Source organism: Dendrobium catenatum, unplaced genomic scaffold (genome assembly GCF_001605985.2).
Source record: "Dendrobium catenatum unplaced genomic scaffold, ASM160598v2 fragScaff_scaffold_390, whole genome shotgun sequence".
In the NCBI taxonomy this organism is placed as follows: Eukaryota; Viridiplantae; Streptophyta; class Magnoliopsida; order Asparagales; family Orchidaceae; genus Dendrobium; species Dendrobium catenatum.
Window position 1 is genome coordinate 9,326,659 of NW_021318852.1, and position 22,802 is coordinate 9,349,460.

Consider the following 22,802-nt stretch of genomic DNA (forward strand, 5'->3'; position numbering starts at 1 on the left):
AGGAATCGGCATTGCTAAAACAGAGCTTTGGATTGGAATTGACATGTGAGAGCAGTGGTCGAGTGAGAGAACAGTGACTGTATGAGAGAAATTGTTGTGAGAACTTTTGCTGTGAGAAGAAATTATTTTAAGTAAAAAAAGAAGAGAAGGAAAATAGTAAGGAAAGGTAAGTAAATTTATTTTTTACAGTTTGTATTATGGTTGTCTTTTACATTTTCCAAACTTAGTAAAAGTTCTAAAGATAATTATATTGTTAAGATTAATTGGTATGTGAGGAGAAAGAGAAACTGGTTTCGAGGTAAATTATTATATTAGTATAAGTTTATTTTATGAAATTTATTTGAGTAATAAATTGTGAAATTTATAGAATTAGAGAGATAAATTGTAGGTAACTTACAAAAGAAGAAGAGTACGAGGTCGAGGATTTTAAGAGACAACTTATCAAGGAGGTAAGTATTGTAAGTTTCAATTAAAAAGTATATTATGTTATTTTTAGGGAAATAGTTATTAAATGGAATGATTTTATTAATGCATGTTCACAACTAAGTATTCATGTATGAGCAACCACATGCAAATTTGAATGATTCAGTATTAAAAGAAGTAATACGATTGTTTAACACTTTCTTAGTTGGTAAGGTTTTGGAAATGAGTTCAATTCTTTACATATCGAATAAAAATTCTCTTTATACTAATGGTATAACAGATAGATTGTTATGAAAGTATGCAATAAAACAAAGCAAGTATAAATTACAAATATTTGAAGTATACTAAATATCAAAATTAGTAAAGGTTGGCTATAAAATGATATGATAAATGTATTACAGGTGCGGCAAAAGGGACCCTAGATATGATACCTACATAGTAGGTGGGGCAAAAGGATCTCCTAAAGAGATAAAAGAGACATCTATGTAATTCAACGGTGATAATGTTATATTTACCTGGGCTCCATTGAACATTCTTATGAAAGTTTATTATGTAAAGAAGAATAGCCAAATCCTTAGAACACTAATATTAATATGATGCACAGACTTCAAATGAATTAAAGGATGATCCTTAATATGATTTTTTTTTAAGTTGTTTCACAAATGTTTTTGAGTTGATTCAATTATATTAGTCATTATGATCTTGCATTGAAATTCTTATTTATTTTACATAACTTTATGAGCCTCATAGCTCACCAATTTTTATACTGGCTATTGTTACAGAAAATGACAAGAAAAAAGTTGAGACTGATTAGAGAAGTTATGAAATATTTAGGTTTACTGTTTAGCAGTGTCTGTGATGTCTTCTTTTGAAGTATGTAAGTGTTATGTGTAGAATCTGATGTGTTGCTCAATCTGGTTGTTTAGTTGCCTCGAACCTCAAGTTCTGTCGTGCTCACTGGGGGGCGCTAGGGGTTTACCCCTGCTTCTCTTCTCAAATACATTTTTTCCATACAACGCCCCGGCGTTGTGTACCCGAGCGCCTCAACATTGTGTTCTCGAGTGCTCCAACATAGAATGACAGAGAAAAGGGCACCGCAGCGGCATAAATATGGTGCCGCAGTGGTCAAGACAAAAACTGAGTGCTACAGCGTTGAGTGTTTGAGCGCTGCAGCATTGTCAAACAGAGACTGGACGCCGTTGTGCCCCAAACTGGCGCAACAACACTACGAGATGGACTAAACGGTAATTCTTTCTCGTTTTCTGAAGAGTTGCGTCCATTGGAGTTATTTAACTTGGCTTTCTCTTGTATTTTTATTTAGGGAAAGAGTGAGAACAGTGTATGTGAGAAGAGAAGCAAGGAGAGAGTGAGAGAGAAGAGAGATTAGTATTTATTTTTCCTAATTTTCATAGTGGATTTTTTTGTGTGGTGTGGCTCCGTGGTTTTTTTTTTTTTTCATATTTTCGGTTTTTTCACCTTAAATCCTGGTGTCCTTTATTTTTCCGCTACTTTTACTTTCTTGCTTGTTTCATCATTGTGATGTTTACTCCTCATCTTCTCCCCAACAGTTAGCTCTTTAATGTGATGATACATTTTTTTTTATTAGTAGCTTTGTAAGTATTTGTGTGATGTAATTGAGATTATTAGATGCTTCCACATATTCAATAAATGTATTTGTCAATGAATTTTTTTATATAAGTATGTATATGATGAGAAATACAAAATTTAGAGAAAGAATGTTATGTTCAGTTCTATAACGCACTATGTTATTGATAAGGGGTATCGTGGGGCGTTACACCTGTCCTCTGAAGTATTTCAATGGCTAATCTTTAATTCCTAGAAGATAATTACAATTTTTTTTTAATATATCTTTGTAAACACATTACGTATACAAGTGAATCTGGCATGAATGGACTCATTTGTATATGCATAAGATTTTATACTGCATGTCAATGTAAATATGTGAGTTAGTTCATGTTATGGTGTGCACATGTATATGTTTAACATATGAGCGTACATCAATGCAATATATGACTGTACTGTCTTATCCAGCCATCATACGTTTTAATGCTTGCTGCATCCTTGATCTCAAAATTGTGCTCGCTTTAAACTTATCTAGGTGGTTAAAATTTTCGCCCACCCAACAATGACAAAATGCAGTCAAGTCTATATGGACAAACAGGGTTACTATTGCAATGATATGACAGAAATACATAAAAGTTTAAGGCGTCGTTTGAGATGACTTTCTTACACCTTAAAACAGCTTTCAAATATAAAAAAAAAATAATTTTTAAACTAGAAAGTGCTTTAAGAAGCAATAAAAAGCGGCCACAAACAAAGCCTAAGAGAAAAAAAAGGCCATAAAAGCACCACTTAGTTGGTTTTGTGATGTTGCCTTCGACTTTTAAAGTGTAGGTCAGAGGTTCAATTTAAAAAAAAAAAAGAGAATATTTTAAAGCAAAAGCTTCAAACAATAAGAAAAATAAGATCTTCAAATAACTAGGATAACGTTTCTAATAAAAATTAGCAAACCCAAAGTGCGAAATCAGATCAAAATTTTTTGGAGTCTTTAGCTAGAAATTTACCAGCCGCCTATCTACCAATAAGAGTTTCCAGACAATTTGGGCAGATAAATTACTAAGGGGCACTGAGAGTTTGCAATACTTTCAAAGGCACATATTTCGTATATTAGTTCAAGTCTGCATCGAACTACAAAGAGAAAAACAACAAAGGAAAAGTTCAGATATAAATTTTTTATTTACCAAGTCAAATCTACGCCGGCATTTGTCGTAGCTATAGTTATTCCCAGGAACTACTTTCCCGTTAGGTAGATGTTGATCTCCTCTTGGAAAATCTATCCATTCTGTCAAACATAAATTGGAGTGCTTTTAATTTGTCTGAACTTTGACCCATCTTGATCTTTGATTTCAACATCAGGCACAAAAAAGCCATACCTGGATGACCAAACTCATTTCCCATAAAATTGAGATATCCTTCTCCACCTAATCCCATAGTTATTAGCCTTATCATTTTGTGTAAAGCAATTCCCCGATCTATACGAGGTGTAGATGGTCTATCCAGAGCCATAAAGTCGTACATATCCTGAAGATTTAAGAACAAGGCCAGTTTAACAGATAAGAATACTTAGCTTCGCATTACGAGGAAAAACAACAGTATCAAAGCAGCATATAAAGTTAAAATGAGAACAAAAAAATCGAAAAAAAAAATATACACCATGCTAGTCCTATGTTATTGTTATGCTGCCGGCCCAGGAGGGGCCGGTTGAACCGGTCCAACAGGGACTGGTTCATTGTTATAGCTGCCGGCCCAAGGCTTTGGGTGGAACCAAGAGGGGGCGGAAGCCCTAGTGGGGCCCATTACTTAATTAAATAATGTTTAGGAGGAAAATTTTGAATTAGGGACTTTTCAGCAATTTTGTAAGCTTCCTTTGGCTTTAATTAGTCTTTTGGAGGTTGGGGTTTGGGTATCTTGAGATTTGCTGAATTTTGAGATCTAGGGTTTGTTTTATGTGGGCTCTAGGCTTTGCTAGAGATTTGGAAAGTATTTCTTCCTCTTGAATTGAATAAATTTGTATCTTGTTTTGTATTTCTTGTTCGTGGATTGAATCAAAGTATTTCCCTTGTGTTTCTTCTCCAATCTACTAAATTTTCTGTATGGTTTTTGCTGATTTTTCTTTGAAATCAGCCCTATTTCTCGCTGCTTTTGCCAATTCTTGTTAGGTTTGCTTGCGAACTCAAGTATTGCCCTTAGGGTTACTTGCGAACTCAAGTACTTCCTATCAGTTAGTTACCTTATCCATCAACCAGAATGCAATTGTCTTGTCACCAACAAGAGCTTGATCATGGCTTTCAGCATACGCAATACATTTCTCTAACCATCTCCTATTTGTAAGCGTGTGCACAATATCTCCCATCCTCCACTCCTCATCTTGTAATCTGCAAAGCAAATTAGACATGTTGGGTTGAGCGCCTTAAGCAACAGGTAGTGAAAAGCAATAACATGTTTAACATAAATTATCAAACAAGCCAGAAATAAGGATCATTTGGATGCTGAAATCAATTGACAGGCAAGGCTTCTAATTTGCAAAAGTCTGTAAAGATTTGTAAGAACATTGTCTCAAATTTCCTTGCATATTTAGTGCAAAATAGGTTTAAATGATCTTATAATAAAACTCATATAGGCTATTTTGTATCCTGTGAGCTTATACAAAGAACACATAAAAAATATGAAAAACAATCAGTTAAAGCTTCATTTAGGAGAAACTATTAGTAGGACCCTATGATGCACCGACACTTCTCCTCAAAGAGGCATGCAGTGTCCGACACGTATCCGACACGTATCCAACACGACATGCGTCCAACACGTGTCGGACACTCCAAAAATGTGTCCAGTTATAAAAATATTAAATACAAATTGGACACCCGTGTCCGACACGCTTATCCTAAATATTTTATGAATTTTTTTAAATATAATTTCTTGTATTTAAAAGTTTTACTTATTTAAAATATAAAAATTAAGTTTCTTATTTCTTATCCAGAATATCAAATCAATCGTCCACACTTGATACCCAATTCACCGAATACTCTCATTTTCATCTCTTTGGCGGGTTACAACTTTGATTTCACAACAATGCCCGATATCATCTCAACATCGACGTCTAGCGTCGTTATAACATCAACATTTCAAAATGATCTCCATATCAACGTCTGACGCCGTCTTTATATTGATACTCGATGCTAGTAATTTCTACACCCACAACTTGACATCTCATCTTTGTCCAATGCCTTCTCAACATCGACGACCAACACTCTCTCAACATCGACGATAAACACCCTCTTAACATTGAGGACCAATATTTACTGCATAACATCAATCCCGAGTCTCGACAGCATTGTCATCTCCTCTCTCGATGGCTGATAATTGACATCGACGCCCGACTCTTGACATCCTAATATTAATCATTTTAAGCATAAATTATAGTTAAATGACTTATTATTTCTAAATTATTTTTAAAATTATACTTATTCAATTTTTATACATTATTTTTAAAATAAAAAAAATTATAATACCACGTTCAACCTGTGCCCGTGTCCTATATTTTCAATAATTGACATGTCCGTGTCGTGTCGTGTCTGTGTCGCCATGTCCATGTCTGTGCATCATAGGTAGGACCTTATCTTATTCATGAAACCAGTAAAAAATTTCACGCTTGGCTCAAGAGCTAAAAATTTAAAAATTATTATAGATTGATTAAGATAGTACTATCTTGCATAATAGAAAGCAAGGAGTAACAATAAAATAAGAAAATTAAATTTTAAAAATTGAATTAATTAGTTTAAATTTATAGCAGTATAGTTGCTAAAAGTAGTAAATTCACAGGCATCAGGCCTAGGAATATCAATTATTATGGATAATTTGGTACAAAAGCATAACTAAAACTATTACACAATGAGCAATAGTAAATGTTTATAAAAGACAAAAAAATGCAAATAGAATACATATAGTGCTCCACACATATAGTGTTCCACAAGAAATATTGATCGTTCACTAAAGTTGCAAAAAAAAAAACATTTAATTATATGTTTATGTAGTATGATATTTATTGATTTAGAAAAAAACATATGATAAAGTTCCAAGAGAAGTGCTATGGAGAGTTCTTAAAAAGAAAGGAGTCAATAATGCTTATATTCAAATCATTAAAGATATGTATGCAGGAGATATTAATTGTGTTCAAATACAAGGTGGATTGACCAAGTATTTCCCTATTTCAGTTGGGTTACATCATGGATCAGCCTTAAGCCCATATCTTTTTGATTTAATCATGGATGTTCTCACTAGACATTTGCAAGAGGATGTACCTTGGTGTATGTTTTTTGGTGATGATTTTCTTCTTGTTGATAAGACTATAGAGGGAGTTGAAGGTATACTTGAATTATGGAGGTCAACCTTAGAGTCTAAAGGTTTTCGCTTGAGTAGATCTAAAACGGAATATATGGAGTGTAATTTTAGTAGTAATAGGCCTAGAGAGGGGATTGTGACTTTGGACGATCAATTCATTAATAAGAGTACACGTTTTAGATATCTTGGATCTATTGTTCAGAGTGATGGTGAAATAGATGGGGATATTATCAGTAGAATTCAAGTTGGATGGTTGAAGTTGAGGAATGCATCGGGCTTGTTATGTGATAGAAATGTACCCCTCAGACTTAAGGGAAAATTCTATAAGATGGTAGTGAGGCCTGCAATGCTTTATGGTGCCGAATGTTGGCCATTAAAAGAGAAGCATAATACTAAGTTAAGCGTGGCAGAGATGAGGATGCTCAGGTGGATGAGTGGCTTTACACTTAGAGATAGGATACGTAATGAGCATATACGTGAAAAGGTTGGAGTAGCTCCAGTAGAAGATAAGATTAGAGAGAGTCGCCTTAGATGGTTTGGTCACATAAAATGGCGGCCTTCCGATGACCCAATTAGGAGAGTAGAGGTATTAGATTTGACTTATGTTAAGAAAGGTAGTGGTAGACCTAAAAAAGACTTGGTTAGAAAATATTAGGAATTACCTCTCTTTATTAGATTTTAACGAGAATTTGGCTTTTAATAGGACACAATGGAGAAAAAGGATTCATGTAGCCGACCCCACGTAGTGGGATAAAGGCTTGATGTTGAACTATTCGAAGAAATCATACGGAGAAAAAATCACATCATGAAGTCTTTCATCTAGTCTTTCTTTTTGGTGAAAAACTATGTATCTGCAAATAACCTGATGTTTTTGTCTAATTTAAGCAATGGAGAACTGGACTAAATTATCTTTTAGTGGCCTTGGAGCATAACTTCAAGGAAATGGCAATTTAGATGGTTAACCCCATGAGATTCTGATCCTATTAAGAGTTATCCAGGTTACTTCAAGGCATAATCTGATTCTGTACAAGGATTGAATTGTGACTTACAGCAGCCTTACTACAACTCTTATCTCACCAATACAAGTAACCATACAAGTTAAAAAGGAAACATCCAGAAAACTGCCATGAAAAACAATTTTACAAGACAATAAAAAATTGACTTACTTGAGAATTTCGATCCATTTGTCAGGAACTGCCATTTGAAGACGGTAATCAAAACCAATGCCACCATCTTCAACAGGGATGCAGAATGTTGGCATTCCACTGACCTAGAAAAATAGGTGGGTATCTCATCAAATATGATTCTTCCTCCATTAAGGATTCTAACTTATAGAAAATGATAGCTTTCTTTTGTCAGCCATAAAGAGCGAGAAAAAAAAAATTACTCTTTGTTTGTATCCTATGCATCTTGATTTTGCTTCTCAATAAGTCCTTCCTTGCCACAAGTTCAAATTAAAAGTAGCATTCACTAAAATCATAATTTATTTAATCACTGTTGATGCCGTGTAACCAAGCGAGGTGTTTCATTGACTCTCTTTTTCTGCAAGTCTGTAACACTCAAAGTTCATTTTTCATAGCCATTTCCTCATATATTAGTATTCTCAGTTTTGCTACACCAAACATGTTCTTATGGAAACACAAAGCATTTGATAATTTATATCTCTGCTTTAATCTCTCAAAGCCTTTCACATCATGAAATAACAACGGTTTTAATATCCATAAGTAAATTAAATAGAGAGATAACAACCTTACAAGAAGTCATTTACTTGAGATATAATCTAATTATGCACACGAATGATCAAAGTACTTCTACTACGTTTATTGAAAGTAACCCATGTAGCAGGTCTGACATACTCTCTTGGAAAAAGCCCGTATGTTTGGGTTTAAGGTCGGGTCTTATGGCTTTTATTGAAAGTAGCTTGTATAGAGGGTCTTACTGCTTCCCTTAGAAGTAGCTCGTATAGCGGGTCTTACGACTTCATTTAGAAGTAGCCCGTATGTTTGAGAAGTTGGGTTTTACTGCTTTCATTGAAAGTTAGGTCTTATGGCTTCCCTTGAAAGTAGCCTGTGGGTGGATCTTACAACCTAGACCTATAAGCAAGGTGGCCCGTTAGTTTGAGACGTTGATTACTCCACTTTGGAGGATTTGTTGCTCCCCTTCAGAGGGTTCATAACTCCCCTTGGGAGGTTGTGTGCATTAATTTAACTGGGGTTTATCCTACTTTAGCTAGTAGTTGTCTATTAGGCTAGCTTTTGAGGAGTTACACACCCTACCGTCAGACACCAGAGGTTTTTTCCCCTAGCTTTCAGTAGTTTACCGTGGTTTTGCTTGTAGTCGTGCTCGTAGCTTTCCTACTTCAATAACTTGTCTTTTTTGCTTTAGTACCGTTGCTAGTTCAACACTTTATTTTGCCCACAATTCTAATTTTCTTTTGCACTAGTTTTACTTGTAGTAGTAGCTTTACTTGTTTGTTCAATACCTGTTTGTTTTAGTATATGTTTATTTTAGTACCTACTATGTTATTTCCAGTATTAGTTTTGTTTACCCTGCACTGACTTTCATCTACTTATTTGCAAGTATTTGTGACTAGCAGTTGCACGAGCTGAAGCTTACAACTGCAGAGTTTACTAGGAGCTATAGCTTACCAAGAGCTGGAGGGGTTTAGGTTAAGATTTTGGAGCTTTTCTTTAAGTTTTTCTATTTTCTTTAGCTATAGGAGTTTTGGAATTTAGTTGGTGTAAGTTCTTTTAGGTTGATAGTGTGAACATTGTTCTTTAATGCATTTCTTTTATTTTTTTTAACTTAGTTGCATTAATTAATTAGATTGTTAATTAACTAAATACAACAACAACAACATCAAGCACTTATCCCACTACGTGGAATCGGCTACATGAATTATTTTTCTCTATTGTATCCTGTTAAGAGCCAAATTCTCATTTATATCTAATAAATAAAGGTCATTTCTGATATTTTCTAACCAAGACTTTTTAGGTCTACCTCTACCTTTCTTAACATAAGTAAAATTTAATTTTAATTTAATTAATTAAATGATTTAAAATTTATTTTAAAATAACTTCTTAGCTCATTAATTAATATTTTAAATATTAAAAATGAGTTTAAAATTACTTAATTATTTAAATTAAGTTTTAAATTTATTATCCAATAATTTGATTAGTTTAAATTGATTAATCAATTAAAAGATTTAATTTAAATTAAATGGTTAAGTTAATTATAATTTTTATTTCAATTTAATTAATTATTAAATTTTAAATTAATTGTTCAATCTGATTTTTACATTATTCAATTAATTAAATTTCATTTAAAATTGATTAATTATATAAATTTTAATTTTATTTATAATTAATTAAAATAAATTAATTTAAATGAGAGTTTTAACTTCAAAATTAAATCAATTTAAAGTTAATTAGTTTATTAACAAAATTAATGAATTATTCTCCAACAATTCCTAGAAGTTCGGCAAGCTCTTGAGGCAAATTTGATAGCTTTTTGGGACAATTTCGGCAGCCTCCCAACATCCCCTCCCAGAAGAGTATATATATATATATATATATATATATATATATATAATCCCTCTCTTCCTTATTCACTCACTCGCTGCTTAAATCAAGAAATAGGAAGATCATGAGGGAGGCGGGCAATTCCTTGAAGGCGAGATCGGAGGCAGGCTGAAGGCTTTGCTTCGAGTTCTCAGGTGTAAAAGGGCTATTTGCGTGTGGAAGGAGGCGGACGTGTGGTGTGGGTACTACGATTTGTTCGCGTGAGAGAGGCCAACAGGAGCAAACGAATGGGGCTGAACGGCCTATTGTTGTTCGCGTGAGGAAGCCGAAGGCGCGGTCTAGCGTGAATGCCTCAATAAAGAGCAAGGTTCGAATTCAAGAGTCGAGAGGAATTGAGAGCAGCCGGGATTTTGATTGAAACTAAGTGTAAGCCCTCCATTTCGTTTTCTTGCTGTTTTTACAAGAAAAGTGGTAGTTACTTCGTGAACGTGTAGATAGGGTGACCTGCGCTTTCAATTTTACCAACATGGGCATTGGGCAGTTGCGAGTGGGGCCGTTCGACAGTTAACATGTCTACAACAAAAAAGAGCATCAGCACTTCATGGAGATAATAAATAAGAAATATGCAGGTGTAAATGATAAACAAGCAATCTATTAGCAAGAAATACAGCATATTATTTAAACACACTTGCTTCAAATGTATAAGAAATTGCCATGGAGCACTAAAGACACTAAGCATTCAGATCTAAATTCCACCATAGCTATGAGCCAAAAATTTTCATTAAATGCCAGTAATATTGAGAAATAAAATAGCATCAGATGCATAGAGGTGTGTAGAGCCGAGGATTTAAAATAATATGTGCCGTTAAGGTTAGTCCATAATACCTAAAGATGTCTATACTAATTCGACAATGGCAAAATTATTTAGCAAAGGTCAGTCATTAGTAGAACAAATTAACAAAAAGATGGAAATGCTGCGGTGCAATTACCAAACACAAACATAAAAGGACCAATTAATTAATCAAAGTATCGAATTCTATATATTAGAAGCTCATGCATTGATTATAGCTCAACAAAGAGTGTTTAAGAAAAAGCTGATTTTTAATTATAAAATAATAAAAATACATAAATACAATAGCTTGTTCAACTGCATGTGATTAGTATGCTGGGTAGATCTACTATGGAAGTATACATTTATTGAGAATTTTGATGGAGAAATATGGAGAGAGAAAGGAGGATCAACATATGATATTAATTTATTTAGAGAAAGCATATGATAAAGTTCCAAGAAAAGTGATTTGGAGAGTTCTAGGAAAATAAAAAGTTAATAAAGCTTATATTTGAGTCATTAAAGATATATAAAGTGACTTTAAATAATGGTGAAATAGATAGTGATATTATTAGTAGAATTTAAGTTGGATGGTTGAAGTGAAGGAATGTATCAGGCTAGATTAGATGTCAAGATGGGCGGGGGTGTGATTATGGGTGTAGAAATTATTGGTGTTGAGCATTAATTTCAAGATATTATCAAACTTCAATGTTGAGATGGTTTGAAAATATTGATTTCGTGATGGAGCTGGAGAGATGGCATCATGCGTAATTGTGACCCAAGCCATAACCCGCTAGAGAAAAATGAAAATGGTAATGTTCAAAGAATAGGATATTGAGTACGAACAATTGATTTAGGGTTGCAGAGAGAAAATAAGAAATTTAATTTACTTTTTAATAAAAAATTTGAAGTACAAGAAATTATATTTAACAAAATTTTCATAAAATATTTAAGATATGTGTTGGACATGCTGTCCAATTTTTTTTAATATTTTTAATCAAACACGTCCTTGGCGTGTTCAACACGTGCAGTATCCGATACAGATGCTGTAAATAATTAAGTGTTACAGATATGATGCTTAGGTAAATGAGTGGCTTTACACTTCGGAGACAGAATGCGAAACAAGTATATACAAGAAAAGGTCATAGTAGCTCTAATGGAAAATAAGATTAGACTGGCTCGCCTTAGATGGTTTGGTCACATAAAATATTGGCCTTCTAATGACCTTGTTATGAGAGTAGATTAATAGATCTGACCTATGCTAAGAAAGGTGGAGGTAGACCTCTAAAGGCTTGTTCAGAAAGTATTAAAAATGATTTTTTTATTGATTTAAATGAAAATTTGACTCTTAATAGAACACAATGGAGAAAAAAGATACAATAATAAAGATTTATTATTGTTGTTGTTGTTAGCTATTCAAACCGAAATATTTATAGCAGAAAATAAAAAATAAACATGCAATCCATCAGCAAGGAGGAAGATGTCACAAACAGCGCATGAGGTAAAAAATAGGAATTCCTGTGCTCAATGCTCAACAACCACCAAACAGCATTGATGAAACAAGAGCATCTTTACCATACACCCATAATACATTCAAAAGCTTACCATAGAAATCAGAAATAAACTGAAAGCAATGCCATCAAGGATCCTTGCCACGTATCAGGTGTCTAAACATAAAAATGAAAACAAAATTGCACTCACATCTTCACAATGCTAACAGCCTCAGGGTCTAGTCCATGAATAACATCATTCACAAGCATCAAATAAAACTATCTAGCATCTGCATCAGCCGCCAAACCAAAATACTCACTGTAGTTCCCAGTAAAATGCTAACCTGAAATAAAGTACAAAAAAAATAGATATTGAAGACATAGAATCCAACACTGGCAGACATCAATAAGGTGCTTGTAGAAGATCCAGGCAATTCATGAAACAAACGGCAAAGAAACGCATATCTATTAAATGGATAGTCCTTTTTTTATATGTTTAACGGACTCTTGTTTGCAAGGAAAAAAAACTCATTTTTTATCCTGAAGAGTGAGGCTAACTGGAGGACCATTATAAAGGTAGGAAACTCAGAAACCATTGGAGAAGACTACATTCTAAGATATCTGTATGATCATGTCAGCACTTGAACGACCAAAAGGGAAGGTATTGACACCGGACCGGAGGGGGCCGACGAATCCACGTCGACGATCCAGTGAGCGTCAGCTGGAGCAAGTCTCCAATAACTCCTCTTGGAGAAAGAACCCACCACCCAAGATCGAAATCTTAGGATACAAGAATTTCAAAATAAACAGACAAAAGCCTTTATTTTCTTATTCTTCTAAAAAATCTGCCTTCAAGTAATCTCTATATGTATATATAGACAATATAAGCAAACCAATTAGGCTACACACACAAAGAAAGCACTACTCCTATATAGGCATACAAAATGTCATATGAAAATTAAATGCTCTGCAGTTTAACATGATCAACGACTTAGTCCGGCAATCAGGTATGCCAAATTTTGAGTACACTGTTATCGTACAGGATAGTTTTCTAACCTGCTAAGCCACGATGAGTATACATCATTGATGTCACACCAGTCAAATCTAAAAGCCATCAAATGTTGTACTCCTCCACAGCCGATACCATCTTGCATTTGAGAGTAAAAACCTAAGCACCTAGAAGAAAAGACAGAATCCATGAAATCTCAAAGCGTTTAAAAAGAGAAAAGAAAAGCACATGGCTGAAACGCATAGCCATCAAAATGAAGTTCATGGGAATATACCATACCTCCCATTTCCCGTAGTTGAAAAGACGAGAATCCCACATCCAATGATAACCACGTGAGCCAGCATGAAAATAGTGAGTGTCTGTCCCATCAAAGTGATTTAAACCATCCAAGGTATTATTTGATGCATGACTGGATCAATGAAAGTTGAATGAGTTAATATCATTTAAATTCAAATTAGAATAATGCTTTACCCGTCCAAAAATTCAAAATATAAACATAAGAAAAGCACAATACTAAAACATGATTTTTCTTGTTTCTTATATGTTGACTTGGTGTTGAATTTTAAGGGGACTAATGCATTCTTCAAATTAAACGACACCTACTACAAAAAAAATGGTTTCATGCGGGCTGGGAGGATACAAATATGCAGTGAACCTATTTATATGAAAATGCTATAAAGTTATCCAACTCACAAACTTTAGTATCTACAAGCTTTAGATGAACTATTACAAGATATCTTACATAGGAAATTTTCAAAATCTAAATCTTTATTTTTGTTGTCATTGTTTTGACCTTTTTTTTTCCTTTTTTTTATAAACAGAACACATTTGGCATTTGTATTTGTGTTTCACTCAGGGAAAATGGTGCGTCAACATAAACCCCGTTTTGCAGTAATAGGATTCTATTCTCCTTAAGGCATATTGTAGTTAATCATATTTTCCCTGAGGATAGTATTAGAGTTTATTTAGATCTAAGTCCTTACTTCCTATGAGGGCAAGCTCTCATAATTAATTACCCCTCTTACTACGTAAAAGAGAACTCTCGATTAAGGATGAATAATATAATGTGTTTTAGTCTCAGTTGAGGAAAAAATGAAGGTAAAACTGATCAAGATCCCATGATTCTGTCATCCCAGGTAGTCCGTATGGTGGGTCTTATGACTTCTTTTGGAAGTAGTCCGTATGGTGGGTCATATGGCTTCCCTTGGAAGTAACCCGAGGTTTCACTTTTGGACAGATCTTGCGGCTCTATTATGAGTTGCCTGATTGTTTGGTTGAATGTTTATTACTTCTTGTATAAGTTTCCCAAATAGCAGGTCTTACAACTTCCCTTGGAAAATGCTTGGTTATTTTGGTAGGTCTTACAGCTTATGTATTTAGAAGTAGCATGAAAGTGAGTCTTACAACCTAGCCATATAAGCCAAGCAGCCCTTATGTAGGATTTAGGGTTAGAATACTTTTAACTAGAGATTTCCACTAACGCATAAACTAAATTCGGACTTATGACCTCTATTAGAAGTTGCGGGATGGACTTAGGTAAGCGGGGATTTAGCTTACAGAGCTTTAGAAGCAGATACTTAGTTTTACATGCTTCACTGCCTTCACACCAACGCTAAGCGCTAGTGCCTTGTCTACAACTAATAGTGTATTTTATGTCAACAACTGTGGTTTCTAGTGCTTAACACTTATATATTTTTGCCTTTAGAGTGTATTTGATCGCAGTATAGTCCTTCTTGTCTAGTTTTGTTTTAGTAACTGGTCCTCTTTCAGTAGCTAGTTTTTTCTTTTTTCAGTAATAGTTTTTTCTTTTTTAAGTACTAGTTTTGTTTAATCCACCTATGGCTACTTTTGTTTTCCTTGTTTTGTGGTGTTTGTAGTAGCAGTTGAGGAACTGGAGGTTTGCAACTTTTAGGGTTACTTAAGCTAGAGCTTGCTAGGAGCATGGAGCTTGGAGAGCCTTAGATTTGGTTAGGAAGTTTTCTTGTGTTGAGTTTACTGTGTTTTAGTTTTAGTAAATTTGGTGGATAGTTTGGTTGGTTGTGCATAGGTTTGTATAGCAAGAAAACATTGAATGTTTTAGTTTTTTATTGTTTTGTAAAAAATGCATAATTTTCACAAAGATGGCTCTCCCCTTGTTTTTTGTTCTTTTATTGTTTTTTGTTCTTTATTGGTTTACTTAATTTTAAATTTAATTTAATATTTAGTTTTTAATATAGAGTTATGATTTTAATTTTATTATTAGTAAATTAAAATTAAGTTTTAAATTAATTGTTAATTAGATTTTAATTAGGTTAGTTTAATTTTAAAGTTTTAAATTATGAAGTTTAAATATATAATTAAATTTAAATTATAGTTGAATTACAATGGATTAATTTTGTTATTATTAGTTTAAAATTTAGTTTAATTAAAATTTTAAAATTAATACTTCAAATTTTTAAATTGAAGCTCTCGAATTGCAAGTTCGACAGCCTCTCGGCATAATTTCAACAACCTCCTGGCATCCCATCCCAGGGATGGGAAGCCCCTTTCAAACCCGCTCAGCCATATAGGATTCGACGGCCGGGGGCTTCGAAGGATGAATCAACCCCAATATAGGTCTTATGGTCCTCCAATTGAAAGGAATTTAGTAACTCGACATTTCTCAAAATTTTGGAAACCTTTCAACGCCCCCTCCTTGCAATTGTCCTTTTAGGTACGCTCGATCGGATCAAAATCGACGATTGAGGGCTTCGGGGGAAGGATCGACCCCGGTATACATCTTCTCCCCTCCCCCCTCCCCTCGATTGGCTATTGCGATGCCTACTTGCTAATAGTTATTATTATTATTATTAACAATAATAATAATTTTTATTACATAGAAATAATCCCTTCTCACTTACTATTTCAAGATTTTACTTCATAGGAGGTGGATCGAGCGGGCAACCAAATCAGGCAGGCAGTTCGTGCGGATCTTGCGTGAGGAATAGGGGGAGGGAGATCCGATCGGTTTGGGCCGTCAATCGTGGATCGTGCGGCTTCCTTGCGCAGAATAGAACAGACAGAAAAGGTGGAGGTTCGGCTGGGTTATGGAATATGGGCGAGGGATCGAAAGTGGTAAGCCGAAGGATTGGAGAGGTCAACACGTGCATGGGTAGGCGGAAGCAGGAACACGAGTTCGTGCAGGAGATCGACGGAGTGACCTCGCAGGACGAAGCAGAGGCGCGACAATGCTCATGCGAGCTTGGGTCTTATTCGTGCCTCGAGATTGAAGCTGATGGAAGGTGCGACTGTTGTGCAGGAATCACAGAAGATTGACGAGGGCCCAAAAGGGAATGGGAACTCCAACTAAAAATTGATTGTAAGTAAGCGTAACCCCTCTTCATTCATTTCTCCATTGTTTTATACGAATCAAAGAACAATTGTTTCACCACAAAGTGGGTGATGTGGACGACGTGCTGTTTGGTTAGATTTTTACCGTGGTTGTTTAATGTAAAAGAAGAAATATGTTCCAGATGTTGACCTGAAACTCAATCATTTATTTTTATAAAACATGCATTCATAAGCTTTATTTGCTAAAAAAAAGTTCATGTACAAAGCGCAATATGATGCAAAAAGCATATTTCACTTTGAAATGTAGCACATCTTCATTTACTTGAAGCACTGCTCATAAAAAATGCTACATAATATTGTACTATTTAACAGCCATCATACAGATAAAAATAATGAAAAGAATCTATAATATTTTAATTCAAATATTAATTAGGAATTATTATCACTAGTAAGCAATAGGGCACTCATTTGATGTGACAAATAGAGCACAATATTTAGACATCATTCAACAAACCTTATTCGATCAAAAAGGAATGAAGAGTGACATAGAAAGCTGACAATGAAAGGGCTAACCAAATCGGTTTAATTGAACAGTCTTCTGTATTCGAGCAACGAGTGAAGGTGAGGCGAGTGGGCTTGTGCAGAAGGGCATGCCTCCTCCTGTGGCTTTGATAATAAAAAAGAAAAGGAGTTCTCTTGCTAAGGCAAGGTTTGCTGATTTAGAAGAGGTGTTCATGCGAGCTAGTGCGGGAGAGGGGGGGTTGACAGATATGTATTGAGCATATTTTAATGAAAATGCTATAAAGTTATCTAACTCATAAACTTTCATATCTACAAACCTTAGATAAACTAATACAAGATATTTTACATATGAAATTTTCAAAATTGCACTCTTCATTTTCGCTGACATTGTTTTGACTTTTTTTTCCCTTTTTTTGAATAGAGCATATTTGGTATTTGTATTTGTTTCATGTAAAAGAAGAAACATGTTCCATATGTTGACCTGAAACTCAATCTTTTATAAAGCATAAATTCATAAGCTTTATCTGAAAAAAAAAAGTTCATGTACAATGCTCAATATAAAATGCAATATGATGCAAAAAGCATGTTTCACTTTGAAATTTAAAGCACAGACATGGCGTGTGCTTCAATTACTTGAAGCACTGCATCATAAAAAAAATACTACATAATATTGTACTATTTAACAACCATCATACAGATCAAAATAATTAAAAGAATCTATAACAATTTAATTCAAAAATTAATAAGGAATTATTATCACTAGTAAGCAATAGGGCACACATATGGTGTGATAAGTAGAGCACAATACTTACACATCATTGAACAAAACTTCTTCGATCAAAAAGGAGTAGAGAATGACAAAGAAAACTGACAATGTAAAAGCTAATCAAATTGGATTAACCAAACAGCCTTTTGTATTCAAGCAACGAGTGAAGGTGAGGCAAGTCAAGTGCAATCAATTCAGTAGGACAAAGGCTTGCGGGCTTGTGCGGAAGGGCATTCCTCCTCCTGCGGCTTTGATCAACATAAAATAAAAAAAGAAAAAGGGTTAGCATTCTAAGGCACGGTTTGGTGGCTTCGATCCGAGGAAATAGAGAAGATGTGTTCATGTGAAACCAAAGAAAGAAGACAAAATTGTGTATGGTTCTTTTTCATCCCCTATTCGACAAAGATGAAGGAAGAAGAACTGTGCAGTGGCAATCTATTTGATGGACTCAAAGAGGAAGAAGAAATGTTTGTTCTGTTTCTATTCAACACGGATGAAGGGTTGTTCAATAGTGTTGATTGAAGAGGACGATAGAAAAAGTTTGGGTTGGTTCAAACGAGTATAGAGAATGTGAGGGAGCGGCTAGTCATATGACCTTTTCAATTCTATTTGATGGAGGTCGAAGGATAGGAGGAAGAGGAAATCACTGCGATTGTTCCAATGAAGTTGAAATTGGAAGCGGAATTTGATGGAATTAGAAATCATATAAGGAGAATAAATCGTGCAACCTAATTTTTAGAGTTGGAAATTAGATAAAGAAAAGAGGTTTGTTCGTCGATTGTTCTTTTTCTGTTCAACAGGAATGTAAAGAATGTGAGCTTATGAGACTTTGACTTCAATGTTCATGCCTATTTTCAATTAAAATGAAAAGTTTTATAATTAATCAAGACAACTCAAAGGCATATTTTTTTATTACAATATTATCGCTAGATTTGATGATGGAAACTCAAACTAGTAAATTAAATAGCATCAACAGAAAACAAATCTTTAATGGTTCAAGAGTTAATGATTGGACCAAAGGTATTGACCTGATAGAGCGTTTCATAAATGCCGCCAAACCAATAGATTATCCCAAGGGAAGGCATATATATATATGGGTAAATAACTTAAATTACAAAAGCTAAAAAAAGAAAAAATCAGCAAATAAAAAGAATATGAAAAGCGAGATGAAAATGGCTGAAAACATGATGAGCCAGAAAACCAAAAAGGGGAAAATGAGAAAGAGAAGTATGAGGGCCACAATTTCTTTTAGATATGAAAAGAATTATGCTGGAAAGAAAGAACTTAATACTAAAAAAAATTTCAGCTTCTCAGATAAAAGCTACTTATGCTTAAAAGGGAACACACAGAAAGACGCGTCAGTTATTTATTGAATGTTTCAAATTTCATAGAAATCATGCTATGTTATCACTCTGAAGCATTGCAAAGACATTGAAGCATGGATCTCAAAACTTTCCCTAACATTACAGAAAGAAGAATTTCAAAAAATTGGAATACCATACAGGATAATACAGCCAGAGCAAGTTCTCTTAAAGCCCAGTTATTTATTTTGTTTAGTTAAAGACACCTTCGGTTTAAAGTGTAAACATGAAGATGATCTGCAGTGACTTCATCTTTCTTAACTAAAGAAACAAATATTTAGCTTCAACAACCTTCACAATCCAGCCACCAAAAATTCTCACAGCCACCGACCAAATTATCTTGAGGTCATCAAGAGCAGACAAAAGCAATATCCAACAGAATTTCCACTAAGCATTTTCATTTTGCTTCCATGGATAGGATCCGGACTTAATTTGCCAATATTATGAGCTATCAGCATTGTACGGGTATCCACCCGTTGCCAAATCTCCAAGACAACTCATGTCATGCAAAGTATAAATGAAAATATATTTTAAAAAAGGTGCACATATAGCTATAGCAATGCACGGATGACCCTTCTGTCAATGGAAAAGATAAGAAACAAAAGATAGGAGCAATTACAATTAGAAATCCATAAATGATCGCATTGAACATTTGTGAAATTTTATTCACCTGTGCACAATATCCATGAGAACAAGTAAACCAAGCTCATGTGCTCTATCAATAAGTGATTTGAGATCATCAGGAGTTCCAAAGCGACTACTAGGTGCGAAAAAATTGGTTACGTGATACCTACAGCACAAGTATCAAACATTCAAAATTATATAAAAATGGAGTTAGAGAAAAAATGCATGAGAAAACTGCAAGAAGGGCTTGGTAGAAACTCAATGATTTACAAACAGACACAAATCATTAGGCAAATATATCCATCTAAGGAAACCAATCTTGCAAACCAACAAAAACAACAACATCAAGTCTACACGGTGTTGGCTACATGAATCTTTTATCTCTATTGTATCATACTAAGAGTCAAATTCTCATTCAGATATAATACAAAAAAAGTCATTTATAATACTTTCTAAATAAGTCCATTTAGGTCCACCTCTCTACCTTTCTTAATATAGGTCAAATCTAAAACATCTCCTCTCCTAACTGGTTCATTGAAAGGTCAACGTTTTATGTGACCAAACCATCTAAGATGACTCTCTTTAATCTTATCTGTCAGTGGAGCTACTCCAACCTTTTCACATATATACTAGTTTTGCATTTTGTCGTTAAGTGTAAAGCCACTCATCCACCTGAGCATCCTCATCTTTGCAACAGTTAAACATGAAAATTTTGTAATTGTGATTGGAATAAACCTCATCATACAATTTTGAGACATGCAGGTACAACACTAGATTTTAGTCATGTTTAACCAAACCCATATAAAATATCCAAATACATGCAAAGCATGTGCAATATTCTTTCAAGCTCTGCCAAGTGTCAATAGCTGGCACTGTGTAGCATATGCAACACCAGTGACACATTAAGCCACACAATAGAACCAGTTTAGGCAGGACATTAAACTGTGAAGTTATGAAGCCTTTTCCTTTTTTGAGTGAGAATATTGAGGAATAGGCAATAAATCTAATTGGTACCTCAAGAACAAAGTAATATTAGAACACTCGAGTTAGCAAATGATTAATAAACTTTAATGGAAATCCCCTAAATTTGCTTTGCATCCATCTCCAAATGGTTGTTCAATGGATTAAACCATAGCTTTTATTATCTGGTTGATTTCGATATTTATATGGTTGCATCTACCCAAATTAGAGACACAAATTTGTTGGGATTTATATCAGCTCCTAGCTCGGCCAATAGTATTCTTAGGGGATATTTGGTTTGAAGTAAAGTGGATCTAAAATATTCCAAATGTAGGAGTTTTGAAAATATTGGTATTCAGTTGGATGAAAAATGAATGCATTGTGAAATTCAATGAATTCATTTTCACTCTTAAGTTCATTTTTTATGAATAATAAACTCTACTAGTTTTGGTTGAATTCCTTTTTCATTGCAACAAGCTACCTTGTCATTGCCGGCCATCCACGGTATGCCACCACCACTCTTCGTATGCCGCCGCCACCACTTGCCAACACTAGGCACCACCATCCTCTGTCACCTGCCACTAACACCCACCATCGCCGAGCGCCATCACTTGTTGCAACCGATCAGCACCCATCACCGCCATCATCTTTGGACTTTAGATTGCATTCATTTTACTTCAAGCCATAAATAATTAAATAAATAATCACTTTCATGTACTTTAAATTCATCCAAACAACTCTACAGTATTTCAAATACAATGCAACTTTTATACTACATTCCTTTTTCAACCAACCAAATAGCCCTTAATAATAATCAAACTATAGCATCTTTCTTGATGCATTGCTTCTAGTTTCTTTTCATAAACCGTCAACATCACACTGTTATTGTGTGGGGACGCACAATAGAGAGTCCTAATGTTTGCTAAGAGACAATGGCGCACGGGCATGAATTCTGCTTTGCAGCCATAAGATTTCATTCTCCTTAAGGTAGTTTGTTGTTAACCAATTTTTTACTGATAATGGTATCAGGGTTTATATAGATCCAGGTCCTTACTTCCTATGAATGCAAGACCTCATAGTTAATTAACCCTCCTATCGCATAGAAGATAACTCTCGATTAAGGATGAATTAATATTTAGATATGCAACAGTGCAAGTGTTTTAATCTTGGTTGTGGGGGATGTAGGTAGATCCGATCAAGATCTCATGGTTCCGTCGTCCCTGGAATATCGTAGATTTCAGTCTACCAATAATAATAATTATTGATCATAGTGTCCAATGAATCTGATTAGCACCCAAGGGTTGCCTCCTCTCAGGAATCCCGAGTAAACTAAAGTGAATAGATGTAGGTTTAATTGCTATGATGTTTTGGTTTGGGTTGGGGCTTACGACTTCACTTAGAAGTTGCCCGTAAATTTAGGTAGGTCTTACGACTTCACTTGAAAGTGGCTTGAACGTTTGGGTATGTCTTACGGCTTCTATATTATAAGTAGCCTAAATGTTTGGGTTTGAGTCAGGGCTTATGACTTTCATTGAAAGTAGCCACTACATTAGGTCTTACGGCTTCTCTTGGAAGTAGCCTATAGTTTTAGGTTTAGGTTGGGTCTTACTACTTTCATTGAACGTAGCCCACAAGTTTAAGAGGTAGGATCTTACTGCTTTCACTTAAAATAGCTTGTAGGTTTAAGAGGTTGGGTTTTACTGCTTTCAATGAAAGTAGCCTGTATGTTTAAGAGGTTGGGTCTTACTGCTTTCATTAAAAGTAACCCATAGTTTCAGAGGTTGGGTCTTAATGCTTTCATTGAAAGTAACCCGTAGGTTTAAGAGGCAGGGTCTTAGTGCTTTCGTTGAAAGAAGCCCACAAGTTCAAGAGGTTGGGTTTTACTGCTTTCACTGAAAGTAGCACGAGGGTTATATCAATGTAATATCCAATTTTTCAACAAATTATATTGTTATATTTAATGTTTAAGTTATAATTAAAATTACTATTAAAAGCAAAGAATTATAATAGTAATGAGTTTACATTATAATTATTGTTTAAGTTATATTCCTATGGTATTAATAATAACT

The 22,802-nt window shown here is 34.5% G+C and overlaps 1 protein-coding gene across 1 annotated transcript in view; it reads right to left on the minus strand.

The window, feature by feature from the left end:
- Positions 1 to 22,802, minus strand: part of LOC110105817 (1,4-alpha-glucan-branching enzyme 1, chloroplastic/amyloplastic) — a 32,513-nt gene that overhangs the window by 2,104 nt on the left and 7,607 nt on the right. The window contains exons 7-16 of the mRNA XM_028694111.1: positions 19,820 to 19,939; positions 13,466 to 13,600; positions 13,239 to 13,358; positions 12,824 to 12,962; positions 12,503 to 12,526; positions 7,509 to 7,612; positions 7,392 to 7,463; positions 4,235 to 4,379; positions 3,378 to 3,525; positions 3,186 to 3,286 (exon numbers count right to left, since the gene is read on the minus strand). Of these exons, the coding sequence (XP_028549944.1) occupies positions 3,186 to 3,286; positions 3,378 to 3,525; positions 4,235 to 4,379; positions 7,392 to 7,463; positions 7,509 to 7,612; positions 12,503 to 12,526; positions 12,824 to 12,962; positions 13,239 to 13,358; positions 13,466 to 13,600; positions 19,820 to 19,939 (1,108 nt within the window). The remainder of the gene's footprint in view (positions 1 to 3,185; positions 3,287 to 3,377; positions 3,526 to 4,234; positions 4,380 to 7,391; positions 7,464 to 7,508; positions 7,613 to 12,502; positions 12,527 to 12,823; positions 12,963 to 13,238; positions 13,359 to 13,465; positions 13,601 to 19,819; positions 19,940 to 22,802) is intronic.